This window comes from Lygodium microphyllum, unplaced genomic scaffold (genome assembly GCF_053477565.2).
Source record: "Lygodium microphyllum isolate KBCC unplaced genomic scaffold, Lygodium_microphyllum_v1.1.10 scaffold_414, whole genome shotgun sequence".
Lineage (NCBI taxonomy): Eukaryota > Viridiplantae > Streptophyta > Polypodiopsida > Schizaeales > Lygodiaceae > Lygodium > Lygodium microphyllum.
The window spans coordinates 33,700-50,286 of record NW_028229876.1 but is presented as its reverse complement, the minus strand read 5'-3'; the positions used below and the strand labels follow the sequence as shown (position 1 = coordinate 50,286).

At 49.8% G+C, this 16,587-nt stretch overlaps 1 protein-coding gene across 1 annotated transcript; it reads left to right on the top strand.

Annotated features, from left to right (window-relative positions):
• Nucleotides 1-251: 251 nt before the first annotated feature.
• On the top strand, nucleotides 252-3,404 carry LOC148008089 (uncharacterized). Its single transcript, XM_087674499.1, has one exon. It carries the CDS (start codon nucleotides 252-254, stop codon nucleotides 3,402-3,404), a length of 3,153 nt encoding a protein of 1,050 aa, XP_087530625.1.
• The last annotated feature ends 13,183 nt before the right edge of the window (nucleotides 3,405-16,587 follow it).

Genomic DNA, 16,587 nt, shown 5'->3' with positions numbered 1-16,587 from the left:
GCAATCGTGTTATGTCGTGATGTGCCGTGTCGTGCCGTGCCGTGCCGTGTCGTGACGCGCTGTGACGCGTCGTGTCGTGCTGTGACGTGTTGTGACGTGACGTGTTATGTTGTGCCAAAACCAACTTGGGGATATTTACCTTACGCACTCCTAGTGTGTAACACTTGGTATCAGAGCCTCTCCTCACGCGAAGGCAGGTCCTTCAACGGGCGTGGGAGTGATCATAGTGAAAGCTATTTGTGTCATCAAGAATGGGTGGACGCAACAAAAGCAAAAGTGCGGCTAGAGAGGAACGAGATGAAATCTCGGTAGCTCTTGGAATTGGGGCCAGTAAACCTCAAATGGAGGTCGGGGATGAGTACCCGACGGAACATGAGGATGATTTGGATGCAGCAGTGAAGGAAAGGGTGGCGCTTCGTAGGGAGCCCAACTCTATTGAGGCCATGCGGGGTATGATGCAAGATCTTTTGGCTACAATGTTACCCAAAGCTATGGGAAAAATTCAGGCTGAAACAGATAATGAAGTGGAACCACATAGAAGACGCAGAAAGAAAGACAGAAGGGATCGGGATGATTCGTCTTCAGACGAAATGGGAAAATTTAAACCACAACCTCCGAACAAGTACAGAGGAGAAAGAGACTCTGTCAGCTTAAATAGATGGATCCGTGAGGTGGATGGGTACCTCAAATTGATGAAAATTTCAAGCCGCCGCAAAGGTCTCGCAGCAGCTCAACTACTGGATGGAGAAGCGGCTAAGTGGCTCATGTTTGAAGAAGAACAGCACGGAGGCAAGCTTTCTTGGGAAGATCTACAGAAAGCAATGATCGACTATTTTGTTCCCAAGAATGAACCCTTCAAAGTCAGAGACGAATGGCGGTTTCTCAGGCAATACAATGGAAAAATGAGGGAATACATTCAAAAATACCGATCTCTTATGCTTCAGCTACACGACATGGACCCGACGACAAAACTACATGGTTTTTTATATGGTCTGCAAAGATGGGCTCGTCAAGAAATAGAAAAACAGGAGCCGGCTACCGTTGCAGATGCCATGAATATGGCTGAAAGGCTATGGGATTTTGAAGGTAGGCAAGTTGGGTCCATGCGCAATCAGTCTTCAGGTGGTACATCATGGGCTCCCAGAACAACGCAAGGGTTCAATCAACCTAATGCTAGTACAGAAACGGCGTGGTCAAGTCAACAACCCCTTCGAATTGAATATACTGAAGGCACAAGGACCGACTCCAGCCCTGCCAGTACGTCTACATCTTTTAGATCTACAGGTGGAGCTTTCGGTCGAAGCAATTTCTCATCACGGGGGGGTTATTCTAGTGGATATAGAGGAAGAGGGGGCCCCCTAGCATGTAATTTATGTGGAGGGCCTCACTTCGCTCGAGATTGTCCCAAAGGGGCAACGGCATCAACAAGTGGCTCTAGAGCAGCATATGTGCAACCTAATACCCCGTTGCCCCCATCCACAGTTCACATTACAGAAATTGAAGAAGACACTAAGAATTGGGATCAAAAACCGAGAGTGGGTGCTGTTGAGGCTAATACCTCTCCTACCATGCCTGTTTGTATTCCTCGCATCAACAATATCTATGTTCAGGCAGCAGTGGAAGATATTTCCCAAAATTTAATGGTGGACACAGGTGCCACACACAATTTTCTTTCACCGCAGGTAGCAGCACGCCTTGGCGTCAGGCTCTCGAAGGCACCAGGCCTTGAAGTGTCATTCGTGCAGGGTAAATACAAAGCTTGTGAAATGGTAAAGGATGTTCGAGTGCAAATAGGGCAGTGGCGCGCAAAGTTAAACTTCATTGTTGTTCCCATGGATGGGTTTGAGGGCATTTTAGGAATGGATTGGGTAGATCAGCACGTCGTGCAAATTTTAGGGATGCAAAGGAATAAGATTTATCTTCAAACCCCAGCCACTGTGGTGTGGGTTCCATATTTTCGTACAAGGTTGCAGGAGCTTGCGACCTCAGCATCGCCAATTCCGGTGACTACTCATCTCGACAATAAGCCGGTGAGTCCCTCAACTTCTACTCTTCATACTAGTCACACACAGAAATGGAGTCCCAAAGAGTCAGCTTCAAGGCATACACCAGCAAAGCAACCTTCAGTAACAAGTTGTCACGCAGCAGTGCACCACCCTCATAAGTCTTTTTCGCTCCAACGGCAAGATACACCTACAGAGCCCGAAGTTCCTCAACAACATCAGGAATCGACGTCTTTACCCCAACCCAGTCCCACTCCAAGCTTCACAGGGCAGACAGAGGATCACCATCACGAACAACAGGATCAGAATCAAGTCTCACCGATGTCAGAAATTACAGCTAAGCAGCTCGAAAAAGAATTGAAACATGGGGGACACTTACGTCTTTGCATTACACGCCTAATTGAGGAAGAGCCAGTCATTCAGCAGATTATCTGGACCATAGGGAATGACAAGGTGCAACAGCTCCTCAATCAGTTTCAAGATGTCATGCCTGATCATTTGCCTGATGGGCTGCCTCCTCGCAGAAGTGTCGATCATAAGATTAATCTTTTGCCAGGGGCTCAACCCCCAGCTGGGCCGATTTACAGGATGACAGGCACGGAATTGGAGCTCAAGAAGCAGATTGGTCAAATGGAAGCCTCTGGGCACATGCGGCCAAGTAGATCCCCCTATGGAGCTCCGGTACTATTTGTTAAGAAAAAGGATGGCTCGCTCAGACTATGTACCGATTACCGCGCCCTCAACAAATTCACGGTCAGAAATAGATATCCCGTGCCTGTCGTTGATGATTTATTGGATCGGCTTCAAGGTGCTAAGTTCTTCACGCGTCTCGACTTGAGGTCGGGATACCATCAGATTCGCATAGCAGAAGGCGACGAAGAAAAGACAGCTTTCCGAAGCCGTTATGGCAGTTATGAATGGCTGGTGATGCCGGAGGGACTCACCAATGCTCCAGCAACCTTTTGTGAACTAATGGATAAAGTTTTTATTGATTTCCTAGATGACTTTGTAATCATCTACATTGATGATGTTTTAATTTACAGCAAAACTCTGGAGGAGCATTTGGAGCACTTGCACAAAATCTTCTCGCGGCTCCGTCAACATCAACTCTATGTTAAGCCGGAGAAGTGCCAGTTTGCAGTTGAGCAGATAGATTTTCTGGGCTTTCTGATTAAGCCGGATGGTATTGCAATTGATCCTAACAAGGTGCAGGCGGTTACAAACTGGCAACCCCCTACTAAGCTTCCGCAACTCAGAGAATTTTTGGGGTTTACAGTGTTCTGTCGCCGGTTTATTCAAGACTACAGCAAGATTACAGCACCATTAACAGATTTGACATCCCCCACAACTACTTTTCAGTGGACAGATAAGCAACAACAGGCTTTTGACCAACTCAAGTAGATGATGATACAAGCACCAGTACTCAAGATGGCAGATTTCGCCCGCACATTCGAAGTCCATACTGATGCCTCAGCATACGCCATTGGGGGTGTCCTTATGCAGGATGGACACCCAGTTTGTTATGAATCTAAGAAATTGGATGCTACAGAAAGGAGGTGGGCAACACATGAACAAGAGATGTTCGCAGTGGTATATTGCTTAAGGAAGTGGAGACACTATGTTCAAGACAAACCCACCAAGGTCTATACAGACAATATCTCTCTCAAATATTTCCAAACCCAACCCAAGCTTTCTCCCAAACAAGCCAGGTGGCAGGATTTCCTAGCAGAGTTTGATATAGAAATTTTACACAAGCCTGGATCTTCTAACAAAATGCCAGATGCTCTCAGTCGAAGAGTTGAGTTACAAGCTATCACAGTTGCTGAAAGTAGATTTGCTGATCAAGTTAGAGAGCACATGCAGGGAAATGAAGAAGCAGAGCAGCTAATCAGAGACATAGAATTGGGTAACACACCATGGGGCATGTATGAATTCAAAGATGGACTTATTCATTATCAGTCAGCATTATATGTTCCGAAGGTGGCAGCTCTCCGCAACCAAATACTCTGGGAGTGTCACGATAGTCCTATTGGGGGCCATTCCGGTCAGATCCGAACCTTCGATCGGCTTAAACGATTTTTCTACTGGCCGAAGATGCGGGAGGATGTTACACAATATGTTCACACCTGTCCTACCTGTCAAATGGTCAAAGCACAGCGCATGAAGCCACCAGGAGAGCTGCAAGAGATGCCCGTACCGTCCCGTCCTTGGGACGTGGTCAGTATGGACTTCATTACAGAGCTTCCAAAGTCTCATGGTTGTACAGCGATTTTTGTGGTAGTTGATTATTTTTCAAAACAAGCTCATTTCATTCCAACAGAACCGCCCATTACAGCTCCCAAGGTGGCCAAACTGTTCTTTTCAAGAGTTTTCAAATATCATGGTCTACCTTTGGCCATCATCTCAGATCGGGATCCCCGATTTCTAAGCAACATGTGGAGGGAATTATTCAAGGTATTGGATACGCAACTCCGGTTTTCTTCAGCATACCATCCGCAAACCGATGGGCAGACAGAAAGACTCAATCAGGGTATTCAGGATTACATTCGAAGTTATGTTCGAGCAGATCAGAAGGATTGGGCGCAATTTCTGGATATCCTTGAATTTCATTACAACGCCACTCTCCATAGTTCTACTGGGTTTACTCCTTTTGAGATGGCAACTGGTAAAGAAGTCATAACTCCCATGGCCTTAGCAGCAGGTAAGCAATTTATCACAGATCCAGATGCTGAAGAGTTTCTGCTCAATTGGAAACAGCGCATGCAAGTCGCTCAAGACACCCTCCGTCAAAACAAGATTCTAGTAGCCAAGAGATACAACATCAATCGCCGCAGACATGTACAATTTTTCCCTGGTGATTTGGTGTTAGTCAGTTCCAAAAATATAGATCTGCCCAAAAACCTAACTCCGAAGTTCAACAACAGATTTTATGGCCCCTACAAGGTGGTAACCAGCATTAATGATGTCACCTACAAACTCCAGTTGCCACCCAACGTTTTAATTCATGATGCCTTTCATGTACAACTACTTCGGAGGTTCCATGCCGACACTAGATTCGGGCGCCAACGTCCTTTGCCAGATCAGCTTAAACAACTACCCTTTGAACCTGAAATCATTCTGGCAACTCGCTTCACCGGCAAACATCCCGAATTCCAGATTAAATGGAAGAATCGCCCAATCAAAGAGGCTGCATGGGTGATTGAACCTTTAGTCATCGAACACGCCCGTGATTTACTGCTGCAGTTCTACAACGAAAGAGAAAATCCAGATCTCTATCATCCACTTTTACCTCATGAGTGATTTTCTGTCTCACGATTTGTACAGTGAGGAGTGGACAGAATCAATCTACTTCATCTTTTTGGCAAAGTCCTTTGTTCCACAAGTGTAATTGAGTCAGTGGGCAAGGCATAAGACTTCTACTTCTCTAACTATCCGTCTTATCTCACACTTGTAAAAATTCCGTGGATAAGACGTGGCTTGTACATACTTCCCTTGTAAATAGCGGGCTAAGACACTGATCTGCTCTCTAGGAGTGGATTAAGACCCCCGATTTCTTTTCAGTCAAATATCCAGTCCCTCTCTCGCCCAATGAGGACATTGAGCTTTCTCGTGGGGGGGGAGTGTATAAGGGAGCATCCTCTTGCTTCCTTACAAAACGGTGTTGAGACGATAATAGGCTGCGTGGTGCGCCATCTTCGAATTACCCGTTCCTTTGTAAATCCTTCTCAATCTAATACATCCTCTCACTTTCATTCTCAAAACTCTCTCACTCTCTTTTCTTGCAATCGTGTTATGTCGTGATGTGCCGTGTCGTGCCGTGCCGTGCCGTGTCGTGACGCGCTGTGACGCGTCGTGTCGTGCTGTGACGTGTTGTGACGTGACGTGTTATGTCGTGCCAAAACCAACTTGGGGATATTTACCTTACGCACTCCTAGTGTGTAACAACACCTATAGGGGAGGTACCCTACTCGAGGCTTGGCTCTCCTTGGGCGCGTCGCGGCATGGGGCTGTAGTGCGTGTCGCTTGGGCATGGTTAAGTGGCTCGGGGCTTCCCCCAGGAATAGGTGAGTGGGGATGGTGAGTGCAAATAGTGAGAGTGAGGGGGAAAGGGTAGTCTTTTTATGGGGCGAGAGGTGAGTGGGGTGTTGTGCTACCACAAAGGGTTTCGGAGGTGCGTCCTTGCGTGAGCACCAAAAACTTTCAAGTGCCTTGAGGAAAAAGCTCCTTGCCCGTTGGGGGGAGACATCATGGTGGACTGTGAAACCGTGTCGCGTTGCCGTGCCGTGTCGCGCTGAGGCGCCGTGTTGAGTTGAGAAACCGTGCCGTGTTATATTGAGGACCCATGTCGCGTTATGGTGATATGTCGTGTTGGGGTGCCATGTTGAGGCCCAAAGGGCGTGATATGCCATGTTTTGATGTGTTATGGTGCCGAGGCATGTTGTGGTGGTTTTTGGGGTCCGTGACACTTGGTATCAGAGCAGGACCCCCGTGACGCATCGGAGACGTCCGGAGGCGGGGGATGGGTAAAAAAGGCAAAAATTCAAAAATTTTCAGAAAAATTCGAAAAAAATCATAAAAAATTCAAAAAAATTCAAAAATTCACAAAAAATTCAAAAAATGGAAAAAAGCAGGAAAAGTGGGAAAAAAGTTAAAAATGACCAAAAAGAAGAAGAAAAAGAGCGTAACGAACCCGAGAAGCTGAGGATTGAGAATTTGTATGCTTCGAAAAACAAGGTTTTGGCTCAATGGTTCGACTGCGAAGATGAACGGAGGATTTGGTGGGCTACAAAAGTGGATTGGGTGAAAAAAGGATACAATTTTTCTAAAGAAGAAGAAAGTGATTTGGAAAGGAGATTAGCGGGAGTGAAAGACAAACAGGGCGACATCAAGACTCTACTTCGAGCGGTGAATGGAAAAATCAATGAATGGGTCGAAGAACACAGAAGTAATACAAGAATTGATTTGTTACTCTTGGAGCGCGATTTAAGAATGGAGATCATTGAAGAGTATGGGGAGGGGGTAGCTGGAGACAAGATGCCAGATGAGAAAGGAAAAGCTGCGAAACCCCAAGCAATTCAAGCGAAGCCATGTGTTCAAAAGACAAACCTGAGTGGTAATGTGCCAAATGAAAAGTGCAAAGCTGCAAAACCTCAAGTAACTCAAGAAAAGGCGAGTGCTCAAAAGAAGAATTCTAGTAGCAAGAGTGAGGTGAGGGAGGACGACGGAAGTGATAGGGATGCAGAGGCTAGGAGTCAGTTGGCTAATGCTAAAAAGCTATTATCTAGTGGAACATTGAGTACACAAGAATGCAATGCGTTACAACAGGTGATGTATCTATTGAAGAAGAAGCTGGCGGAGCGCGAAGGTCAATATGAGAAAGATGCCAGGCTGCCAGAGGCCATGAGCGAATCAAAGGACGAAGATTCAGAGACCGGGAAACCGGACGCATATGAAGAGGAGCCATGGTTAGAGGAGAGAATAGATTGGGAGGCCGAATTGAAGATCCGTGAACAGATAATAGAAGAGACAAATCAAAGGGAAAGAGAAAGGGCCATGTTATACGAAGATTCAGGCCAGTTCGATGATGCAGTGGTGGAAGAAGGGTGTGAAGGGGGTCATTGGGATGAAAGAGAAGAGTGGGTGGCAAGTGCGCCATACCATGATCATTGTGACGAACCTACAGAGAGTTACATGTATGAGGAGCCTTTTGAAGATCAATATACTAGATACGAAGACTACACGTGGAAAGAGAGCGAACAACGACTGGAAGGCTATGAGGAACAAGGGTTTGATCCAGACTATGAAGCCAATCATGCACACGGAAAGACAACTTGGGAAGAGGAAAGGGACTATCAAGATGATTATGACAAAGTGTCAGAACCAGGGTATGAAGCGGATGCGGACGAGTGGCAGAGTGAGAACGAGGAGGCCTACGGGCCGTATCATGAAGAGAATGACCGCTTGTTTTATTCGGAGCAGCCAATATGGGCAAATGAGTCCAGTTTTATGTTTGATGGAGTGCTGGTGGAGGAGTGCGCGGAAGAGAAGACGACCTGCGGGTCAGATCCATTACCAGAAGGGGTGGTTCTTGAGGAGTGCACATGGAAGGGCGAGGCAAAGGAAGCCGAGCCACAAGCAGATGATACTTCGGAACAAGCAGCGGAGGGATTGGATGAGGAGATGGAAGATGGTTGCGGGGATGAAGGGGAAGACTCCTGTACCTGGAGGGAGGATAAAGAAGTCGGGACAGGTATCGAGACTCCTGGACCTAGGGGGAGTATAAATAATCCAGGACAGGATGGGCTGGGAGCCTGGGAGTTAGAGGGAATGGAGGCGAGGGATGAACTCGTGAGCCGCGAGTATAAACGAATGGCCGAAAATGAGGAGCTTGTGGAAGAACTCGTGAGCCGCGAGTCTAAACGAATGGTCGAACAGGATGAGGGTGTGGAAGAACTCGTGAGCCGCGAGTCTAAACGAACGGCCAACCAGGATAAGCTCGTGAGCCGCGAGGATAAAGAAACGGCCGTGTGTGGAGGAAGGATTGAAGGAGAAGGCAAGGAACTCTTGAGCCGCGAGTCTAAACGAATGGCCAAACAAGATAACCTCGTGAGCCGCGAGGATAAAGAAACGGCCGTGTGCAGGGAAAGGAATGAGGAAGAAGGCATAGTACTCGTGAGCCGCGAGGATAAAGAAACGGCCGTGTGTGGAGAAAGGGTTGTAGGAGAAGGCATGGTACTCGTGAGCCGCGAGGATAAACTAACGGCCGGCACAATACTCGTGAGCCGCGAGGATAAAGAAATGGCCGTGTGTGGAGAGAAGGGTGGAGGAGAAGGCATAATACTCGTGAGCCACGAGGATAAACGAATGGCCGAGTGTATAGTGGAGAGTGGAGAAGGCACAATACTCGTGAGCCGCGAGGATAAAGAAATGGCCGGATGTGGAGTGGAGAATGGAGAAGGCAGGGAACTCGTGATCCGCGAGGATAAAGAAACGGCCGGATGTGGAGTGGAGAGTGGAGGAGAAAGAAGAAGACTCGTGAGCCGCGAGAATAAACGAAAGGCCGAGGGTAGGGAAGAACAGGATGGAGAGGAGAGGAAGGATACGAAGAAGCGGACAAAGGACGAAACCCACGCTGGGGAGTGGGACAAACTCAATGATACTTCAAGACTCAAGGCGAAGGGTGAGACAGCAGAGTCCATCCCGGAGTCCCAACAAACCAAGTCGGCTAGCAAGGGAAGGCATGTAAGCTTTAGCAATGAGTTGCAGGTGTTCTCTTGTGAAACTGATGCGGTTAGAGATTGCACTCAAGTGGCTGATTACGAGGGAAGCAAGCCCTCATGCAGCAAAGAAGATGGGGGTACTGGGGTGCCCCTTGTGTGGACAGATGGCGACGAGTGGATCTTCTGGAATGGGACTCAAGTCGCGGAGGTGCACGAGGCTGGGGACCTTGTACTTCGGATGAGAGTGTCTTTCAGGGAGTCTACTTCAAACTTGAAGTCTACTTGCACGTTCAAGCCTATTCCGGTCTCAGGGCCAAAGGGTTGCAACCTGCTGGGTGACGTCATCGTGGTCGGATGGCTTCATGGCCGAGCCGAGCAAGTTGTACAGAGGCTTCACCCTCCTGAGGATCAAAGTCAGATTCGGCTCAACAAGGAGCCTAGCTCATCTGCCGAGGCCAAGTGTGAAGGTTTGGTCTCAACATGTGCCCATAAGGTTTATCTCGGCAAGAGAAGGCCAACGCTCTCAGCCAAAGAAATGGACTTGGCTGTGAGGGCAAGGCGGTATGCGGCAACCCCGTGTTTCGACTTGTGCAAGCTATTCTGTTCTTACTTGCAAAATCAGGCCATTCGGGGCAATTTCGAGGTGGACACAGCGAGAGAGATGGCCCTCGCGTTGCAAGCTAGACGGTTTGATGGCTTTCATCAAGCTCATCTAACTTACAGGCAGGTGATCCAGCTCAATTCGGCCAAGTGGGGCCTCTTAGTGCAAGCCGGCGCAGTATGGCAACCTTGTAGCAATGGCCTCTGCATTTACTTGCGCATCAGAGAGATAGATCGGGCCAGAGAGGGCCAACACAAAAGGCTTCGGCAGACGTGTGCGCTCAAGTCGAATGTGGCCAAGCAGGGCTCGAAACGTAGAAGGATAAAACACGCGGGGATAATGGACCTCGCCAGGAGAGCACGCCGACATGCAGCATCACAGGTAAAATCTGAGCGTTTTGCAGGCAAACTCCCGAAGATCCGTGCCAGACAGGGCACTTCAAAAAGGAAAAGCAGGACCAGGGATGGCGCGGCTAAGTGGGATCGGGCGTTCCGCGCCAGGCAACATGCGGTTTTTGCAAAGAAACGATCTACTGCTGAAGGAGCCGCAAAGTCCAACATCCCATGCGCGCCACGAAGAATTAAGGAGCGTGGTGTTGGACTTCTTCACGCTGGAGCAATGGATAGAGCAAGAAGAGCAAAGAGGTACGTGGCCTTACAGCGCATCACCACGACATCCTCCAACAAGGCATCATCGACTGATCCGGCTACAAAGAGCCCAACCGAAGAAGGAGCTTGCGACGCCAACACCACACCTTAGCATTGGGAAGATTCAACCGGGTGAAGGCGTTACAAGGCGGCCTGTAAGTATACTTGAGAGCTTAACTATGTAGGGGCATTCGTATAATTACCTTCACTTTTTTGAAGCTAGGTAAGAGGGATGGGTTTATTCTTGTAAATAACAAACTCTTAGTACCTACTCAACTCGAAGTGGGCTTCGAGTTTTTTGTAGGGGGGGTGTGTATAGGGGAGGTACCCTACTCGAGGCTTGGCTCTCCTTGGGCGCGTCGCGGCATGGGGCTGTAGTGCGTGTCGCTTGGGCATGGTTAAGTGGCTCGGGGCTTCCCCCAGGAATAGGTGAGTGGGGATGGTGAGTGCAAACAGTGAGAGTGAGGGGGGAAGGGTAGTCTTTTTATGGGGCGAGAGGTGAGTGGGGTGTTGTGCTACCACAAAGGGTTTCGGAGGTGCGTCCTTGCGTGAGCACCAAAAACTTTCAAGTGCCTTGAGGAAAAAGCTCCTTGCCCGTTGGGGGGAGACATCATGGTGGACTGTGAAACCGTGTCGCGTTGCCGTGCCGTGTCGCGCTGAGGCGCCGTGTTGAGTTGAGAAACCGTGCCGTGTTATGTTGAGGACCCATGTCGCGTTATGGTGATATGTCGTGTTGGGGTGCCATGTTGAGGCCCAAAGGGCGTGATATGCCATGTTTTGATGTGTTATGGTGCCGAGGCATGTTGTGGTGGTTTTTGGGGTCCGTGACAACACCTATAGGGGAGGTACCCTACTCGAGGCTTGGCTCTCCTTGGGCGCGTCGCGGCATGGGGCCGTAGTGCGTGTCGCTTGGGCATGGTTAAGTGGCTCGGGGCTTCCCCCAGGAATAGGTGAGTGGGGATGGTGAGTGCAAACAGTGAGAGTGAGGGGGATGGGTAGTCTTTTCATGGGGAGAGAGGTGAGTGGGGTGTTGGCCCAATATGAAGGGTTTCATGCATGAGCCCTTGCGTAAGCACCAAGAACGTTCAAGTGCCTTGAGGATAAAGCTCCTTGCCCGTTGGGGGGAGATAACATGGTGGACTGTGGAACCGTGTCGCGTTACCGTGCCGTGTCGCGCTGAGACGCCGTGGTGAGTTGAGAAACCGTGCCGTGTCATGTTGGGGAACCATGTCGTGTTGTGGTGATATGTCATGTTATGGTGCCTTGTTGAGGCCGAGGGGGCGTGATATGCCGCGTTATGGTGTGTTATGGTGCCGAGGCATGTTTTGGCGGTTTTTGGAGTTTTGTTACACTTGGTATCAGAGCGGGACCCCGTGACGCATCGGAGGCGTCTAGAGGCGGGGAGGGGCAAAAATATGCAAAAATAGGCAAAATTTCAAAATTTTTCAGAAAAATTTCGAAAAAATCATAAAAAATTCAAAAAAATTCAAAAATTCATAAAAATTTCAAAAAATGGGAAAACACAAGAAAAGTGGGAAAAGAGTGAAAAGTGACCAAAACGGGATGGAAAAAGCACAAATCGAAGCCGAAAAGCTAAGGATTGAAAATTTGTATGCTTCAAAAAACAAGGTGTTGGCTCAGTGGTTTGACTGCGAAGATGAACGAAGAATTTTATGGGCTACAAAGGTGAATTGGGTGCAGAAAGAGTATATTTTTTCTAAAGAAGAAGAGCGTGACTTGGAAAACAGATTGGCCAGGGTGAAAGACAAACAGAGTGACAACAAGACTCTACTTCGAGCGTTAAATGGAAAGATCAGTGAATGGGTTGAAGAACATAGGAGCCCGGGTGCGAGGTGGTCTGCCTTGCCGTGGCCACCCGGCTTACGGGCCTCATAAGCCCAAACTAAAGGACCATCATATCGAGACACTCCGAAAGGAACAAGCTGGTTGGAATGATAAGAAGCGACTCCATCCTATCACTTTTGAGGCGTGCGAGGGAGCATGTGGTGTCGTGTAGCCAAGGTCTTACGCCCTAGTGCGACTCGCGCGGGAGTTTACTCCCGCCGCATGAAAGTGAAAGGTGAGCCATGAAGCGGAAGTTCCTTCTTCGCTTGGTCTCAACTCGTGATCTCACGAGGTGGGTTCAAGATACGGCTAGACCATGTTGCACTCTTTCAAGAAATTGAGTAGCGCGTGTGGTGACATGTTTGATGCCCACACCTGCTCAATCGCAAGGAGTATACGGTGATGCGTCTGGTACCCGTGTGCACTTGCCGCAGAGGAATGTAATGTGTGTTGCGTGCGTGTCTTACCCTCTTTATGGCGTAATGCCAGCATGACCGCCAAGGGGAATTACCCGAGACACTCCGAAAGGAGACAAGGAATGAGTTTGAAGAATCGAGTGCGGCTCCATCCGGTCTCTTTCGAGGCGAGCGAGAAAGCAGGCGGTGTCGTGGAGCCTAGATCTCACGCCCTAATGCCAATCGCGCGAGGGGAAACCCTTGCCGCGCAAAAGAGTCCGGTGAGCCATGAGCTCGTGCCCTCCTTTGAACTTGGTCTCAACTTGCGCTTTGCGCAAGGTGGGTTTGAATTATGACGAGTGGCAGACTTCATCTTTTCAAGAAGTAAGGTAGTGCGGCGGTGACATGTTTGATGCCCACGCTTGCCTTATTGCAAGGAATATGCACCGGGTCTTGTATGCCCTTGCTGCAAAGAGGTGGATTATGTTTTTCTCGAAGTATCCTACCCAAACATTGGGAAATAAGCAGGGTTCTTTCCTTCTCCAAGGGAAACTTAGGCTAACTCCAAGTTGTCCAACAAGTCGAATAGACTGTTGGGAACTTAAGGTAGTTGAAGCCGGAGACATGGGGCGGAGCTTGCGCACTTACGCCAGAAAGCACTTCAAGGATAGGCCGTAGGGACCTGGGAAGTCCTCGCGAAGGCTTCCCGTCACGAAAGCCGTGGATCCAAGAAGTGATGAGTTACGTCAGGTGAAGGAGTCGTGCAGCCAACTTGGTAACACAAGAGCATGCAGGACCCTCACCCTCTCAATGACAAAGGCACTTACGGGGCAAAGAGACAGAATGCGAGATTCTGAGAGAAGCCGTGTCGCGGGGCACCTTCTCAAGGAAGAGTCACTTCATGCAAACTTGGAAGGGTTGTGTCCCAAGAGATGAACCCTGAGGATAAGAGCACGCGCAATGCCCCTTCATGCCCGTTACAAAAGTGCCCCCGCTCCCCTCGGGAAAGGGAGCAAAGTGCAGGTAGACCCGCAAGGTGGCTGTCTCCAAGCCCCCCCCAAAATCCCCCCCTTAGTGGGACTGCAAATGACTTGGGATCCTTCTGCGGAAGCGTCTCGTCGTGAGGAGTCAAAGGCCCTAAGGGGAGACGAGTGACGACAAGTGAAGGGGTCGTGCAGCAGACTTGGTATGCTAAGTGGTTGTAGGACCCTCACTCTCCCAACGAAACCAGCTCGCGACTGGGAACGAAGTGCGGCTTGTATCGATACGGAGGGAACGTAACATGTGGACAGTTCGAGAAGGTCCTAGAAGGGACCACGCAGCGGATTTGGAAGGCCCGCAGGAATGTGGCAGGTAGGACCACTTCAGTCCTCACCTTGCACCCCTAGGGGATCCCAAGGGGGAAGATTGACCCCTTGAGGCGGCTAACCTCTTCGATGCCGTTGGGTCTCCTACAAGAGACTATGTTACTCAAGTGAGTGGAACGCCACAAGAAGATGGAAGGCCAAAGGCAGGATAGCAGGACCCGCGTAGCACCGTTTGTCTTCGAAGAGTAGGGGCAGAACTGGGAGGATGAAGCGTTGGCGCTCCCACCAGGCCCTGATCTCCCAAGAGATGGACGTTGAGCATGCATCTCAACTTGATCCTTCAGTATGTCAAGGTCACCGGCCGTAAGAGACTCCCCGTCCGGATAAACGACCATGATCTGGGTGGTCTCATTTTTCTTTTTACAAAAATGGATTGTTCACATAATGATATACGCTCTTCATGGGGCCTTCCTCTGGGTGGCCTCGGGAGCTCCGCGACGCTAGGGGCCACCCCCAGCGCTGTTATACCGGTACCGTGGCAGCGTCTGGGTAACATGAACGGGCCGGTCGTCAGACCCTTTGGTGATGCACGGGGACCTGGGGGACTAGTGAGTGTATCACCGGGCTTGAGCCAGGGCCCGAGGGGAGTTACTAGTGCTCCTATCCTCCCACGGCCTCATGGGGGGATAGTATCTCTTTTAGTGGGGCAATGCTCGACCAGTGCCGGGAACGGAGGCACACATTACTCATCAAGGGTGGCACCACCAAGACAGGAGAGTGGGATCCACCCTATTGAGGTCGCACACCCTTCGAGTGCGGGGCAAAGCGACGAGACTTCTCAAGGGAACCAACTCGGTCCCGAATACATTCCCGTCAATGATGCTGTCGAATCTCACCGTGCAGCCCATTCTAGTAGTTTCTATTGTGGGAGAAGACAGGCGTTAGCATCATTTGCCGAGGTGGTCACTCGCTCCAACACAGGAAGCGGGAGGGGAGAAGGGAATGTCCCTAATCCAACGAGGGACCATGTCACCGCTAGCGTAGAGAGGGTGGAGCCAAGCCACCCCACATCAACAAGGTTAACTTCGGAAGGATCGAACATAGAAAGAGCAGCGGTAACCAACACTTCGCTTAGACAAGCGACGGCAAGCGGGGAAATTGAGAAGCTATGCGTGTGGGGCGCTGAGAACTTGTCGGAGCGACCCTTCGGGCAACTCCTTAGATGAGCCTCAGGGGACTTGTGGCACCACATTTTGAAGTGGGACAGGGTCCAGAGCCTCAGGTCTGGGTGCAGCCGTTTCGACATCCTAGTACATCGAAACGAGGCCAATGCATTATTGGAGAGATTGAAGTCGGAGAGCAGGTTTAGTAGATGGCATATTAGAATGTCGGTGCCGTATCACTCACGCCATGCGTTACGCAACGAGACTCGTGAGCGAAAACGTAACGTGAGACCCAAGATTGTATCTCTCAACATAAATGGCTTGCGCAGCAAGCGGGGTGAGGTCGACTACCTCGCTCATAGACTTTCATGGGGAGTGATTGGCCTGCAAGAGACTCGAATCTTTCAAGGAAGTTGGCATATGCGACTCCCAGGCTACACTGCCTTCCAGGCCTTGGGTTCGCCAGAACCTGGAGAGAGAGGTCTGGTTACACTTGCAGCAACGAAGTATCGGGCTTTCGAGCTTAGCCGAACCTCCCCCAACATGTTATTCATTCAACTCCTACCCGCAGGAAAGGAGCCATGGATTCATGGGAACATATATATCCCGCAAAAACAACTCAAGGAGGCAAGGAAAAGCGCACTCAGTAAGCTTGCAGTGGCCCTCAACATACTCATACGCAAGGGCCTTCCGATCATCGTGGGAGGTGATTGGAACTGCAAGCGGAAAGCCTGCACGAGGTGGTTAAGGAGGGAGTGCCCTGAATACTCAATCCTCACGATTCGAGGATCGGCACTAACTTACCACTCACCTAGAGGGAAGGGAAAGTCAGACATTGACTACTTCATAGTCAACCAACAAGCAGCATCTTTGCTAGCGCACGCGAAGGTTGAACGCAATGTGGACATATCAGATCACTGGCCTATCTCATGCTCAGTGAGAGCCTCGACGGATACGAAGGTACAAGAGGAACGTCCACAACCTCCGCGCATTGATGCTTCTAGAGTGGAGCTAGCAGCCCACTCATTCTTATCGAATAACAGGTGGAGCATCTTGAGAGATCTCCCAGGAGAGGGGGGCGACAACGTACGTGTTCTGTGTGAGGAGTTTGAGCACACGGTGAAGTCAATCGCGCAAGAATCCGGGGTGATGACCGTCAAACCCCCACCTCGACCGAGGTGCGGTTTCCGCCTCTCCCCGAAGGCGAGGAGGGCGATCAACCAAAGACGAAAGGCCTGGCGAGTGGCCAGGAAGTTGATACCCAACTCGCAAGAAGGACGAAGGGCCTGGTCCCGGTATCGGAACCTAAAGACGAGAGCCGTTAGAGAGTGTCGGAAGAGCTCCAAAGACTCATTTGACAAGTTCATAGAGAAGGGTGCGGAGCTTCTACGAGAAAGAAACCTCAA

Excerpts from the sequence above, each read along its gene's own strand:
- LOC148008089 (XM_087674499.1), top strand. The coding sequence starts at position 252 with ATGGGTGGACGCAACAAAAGCAAAAGTGCGGCTAGAGAGGAACGAGAT.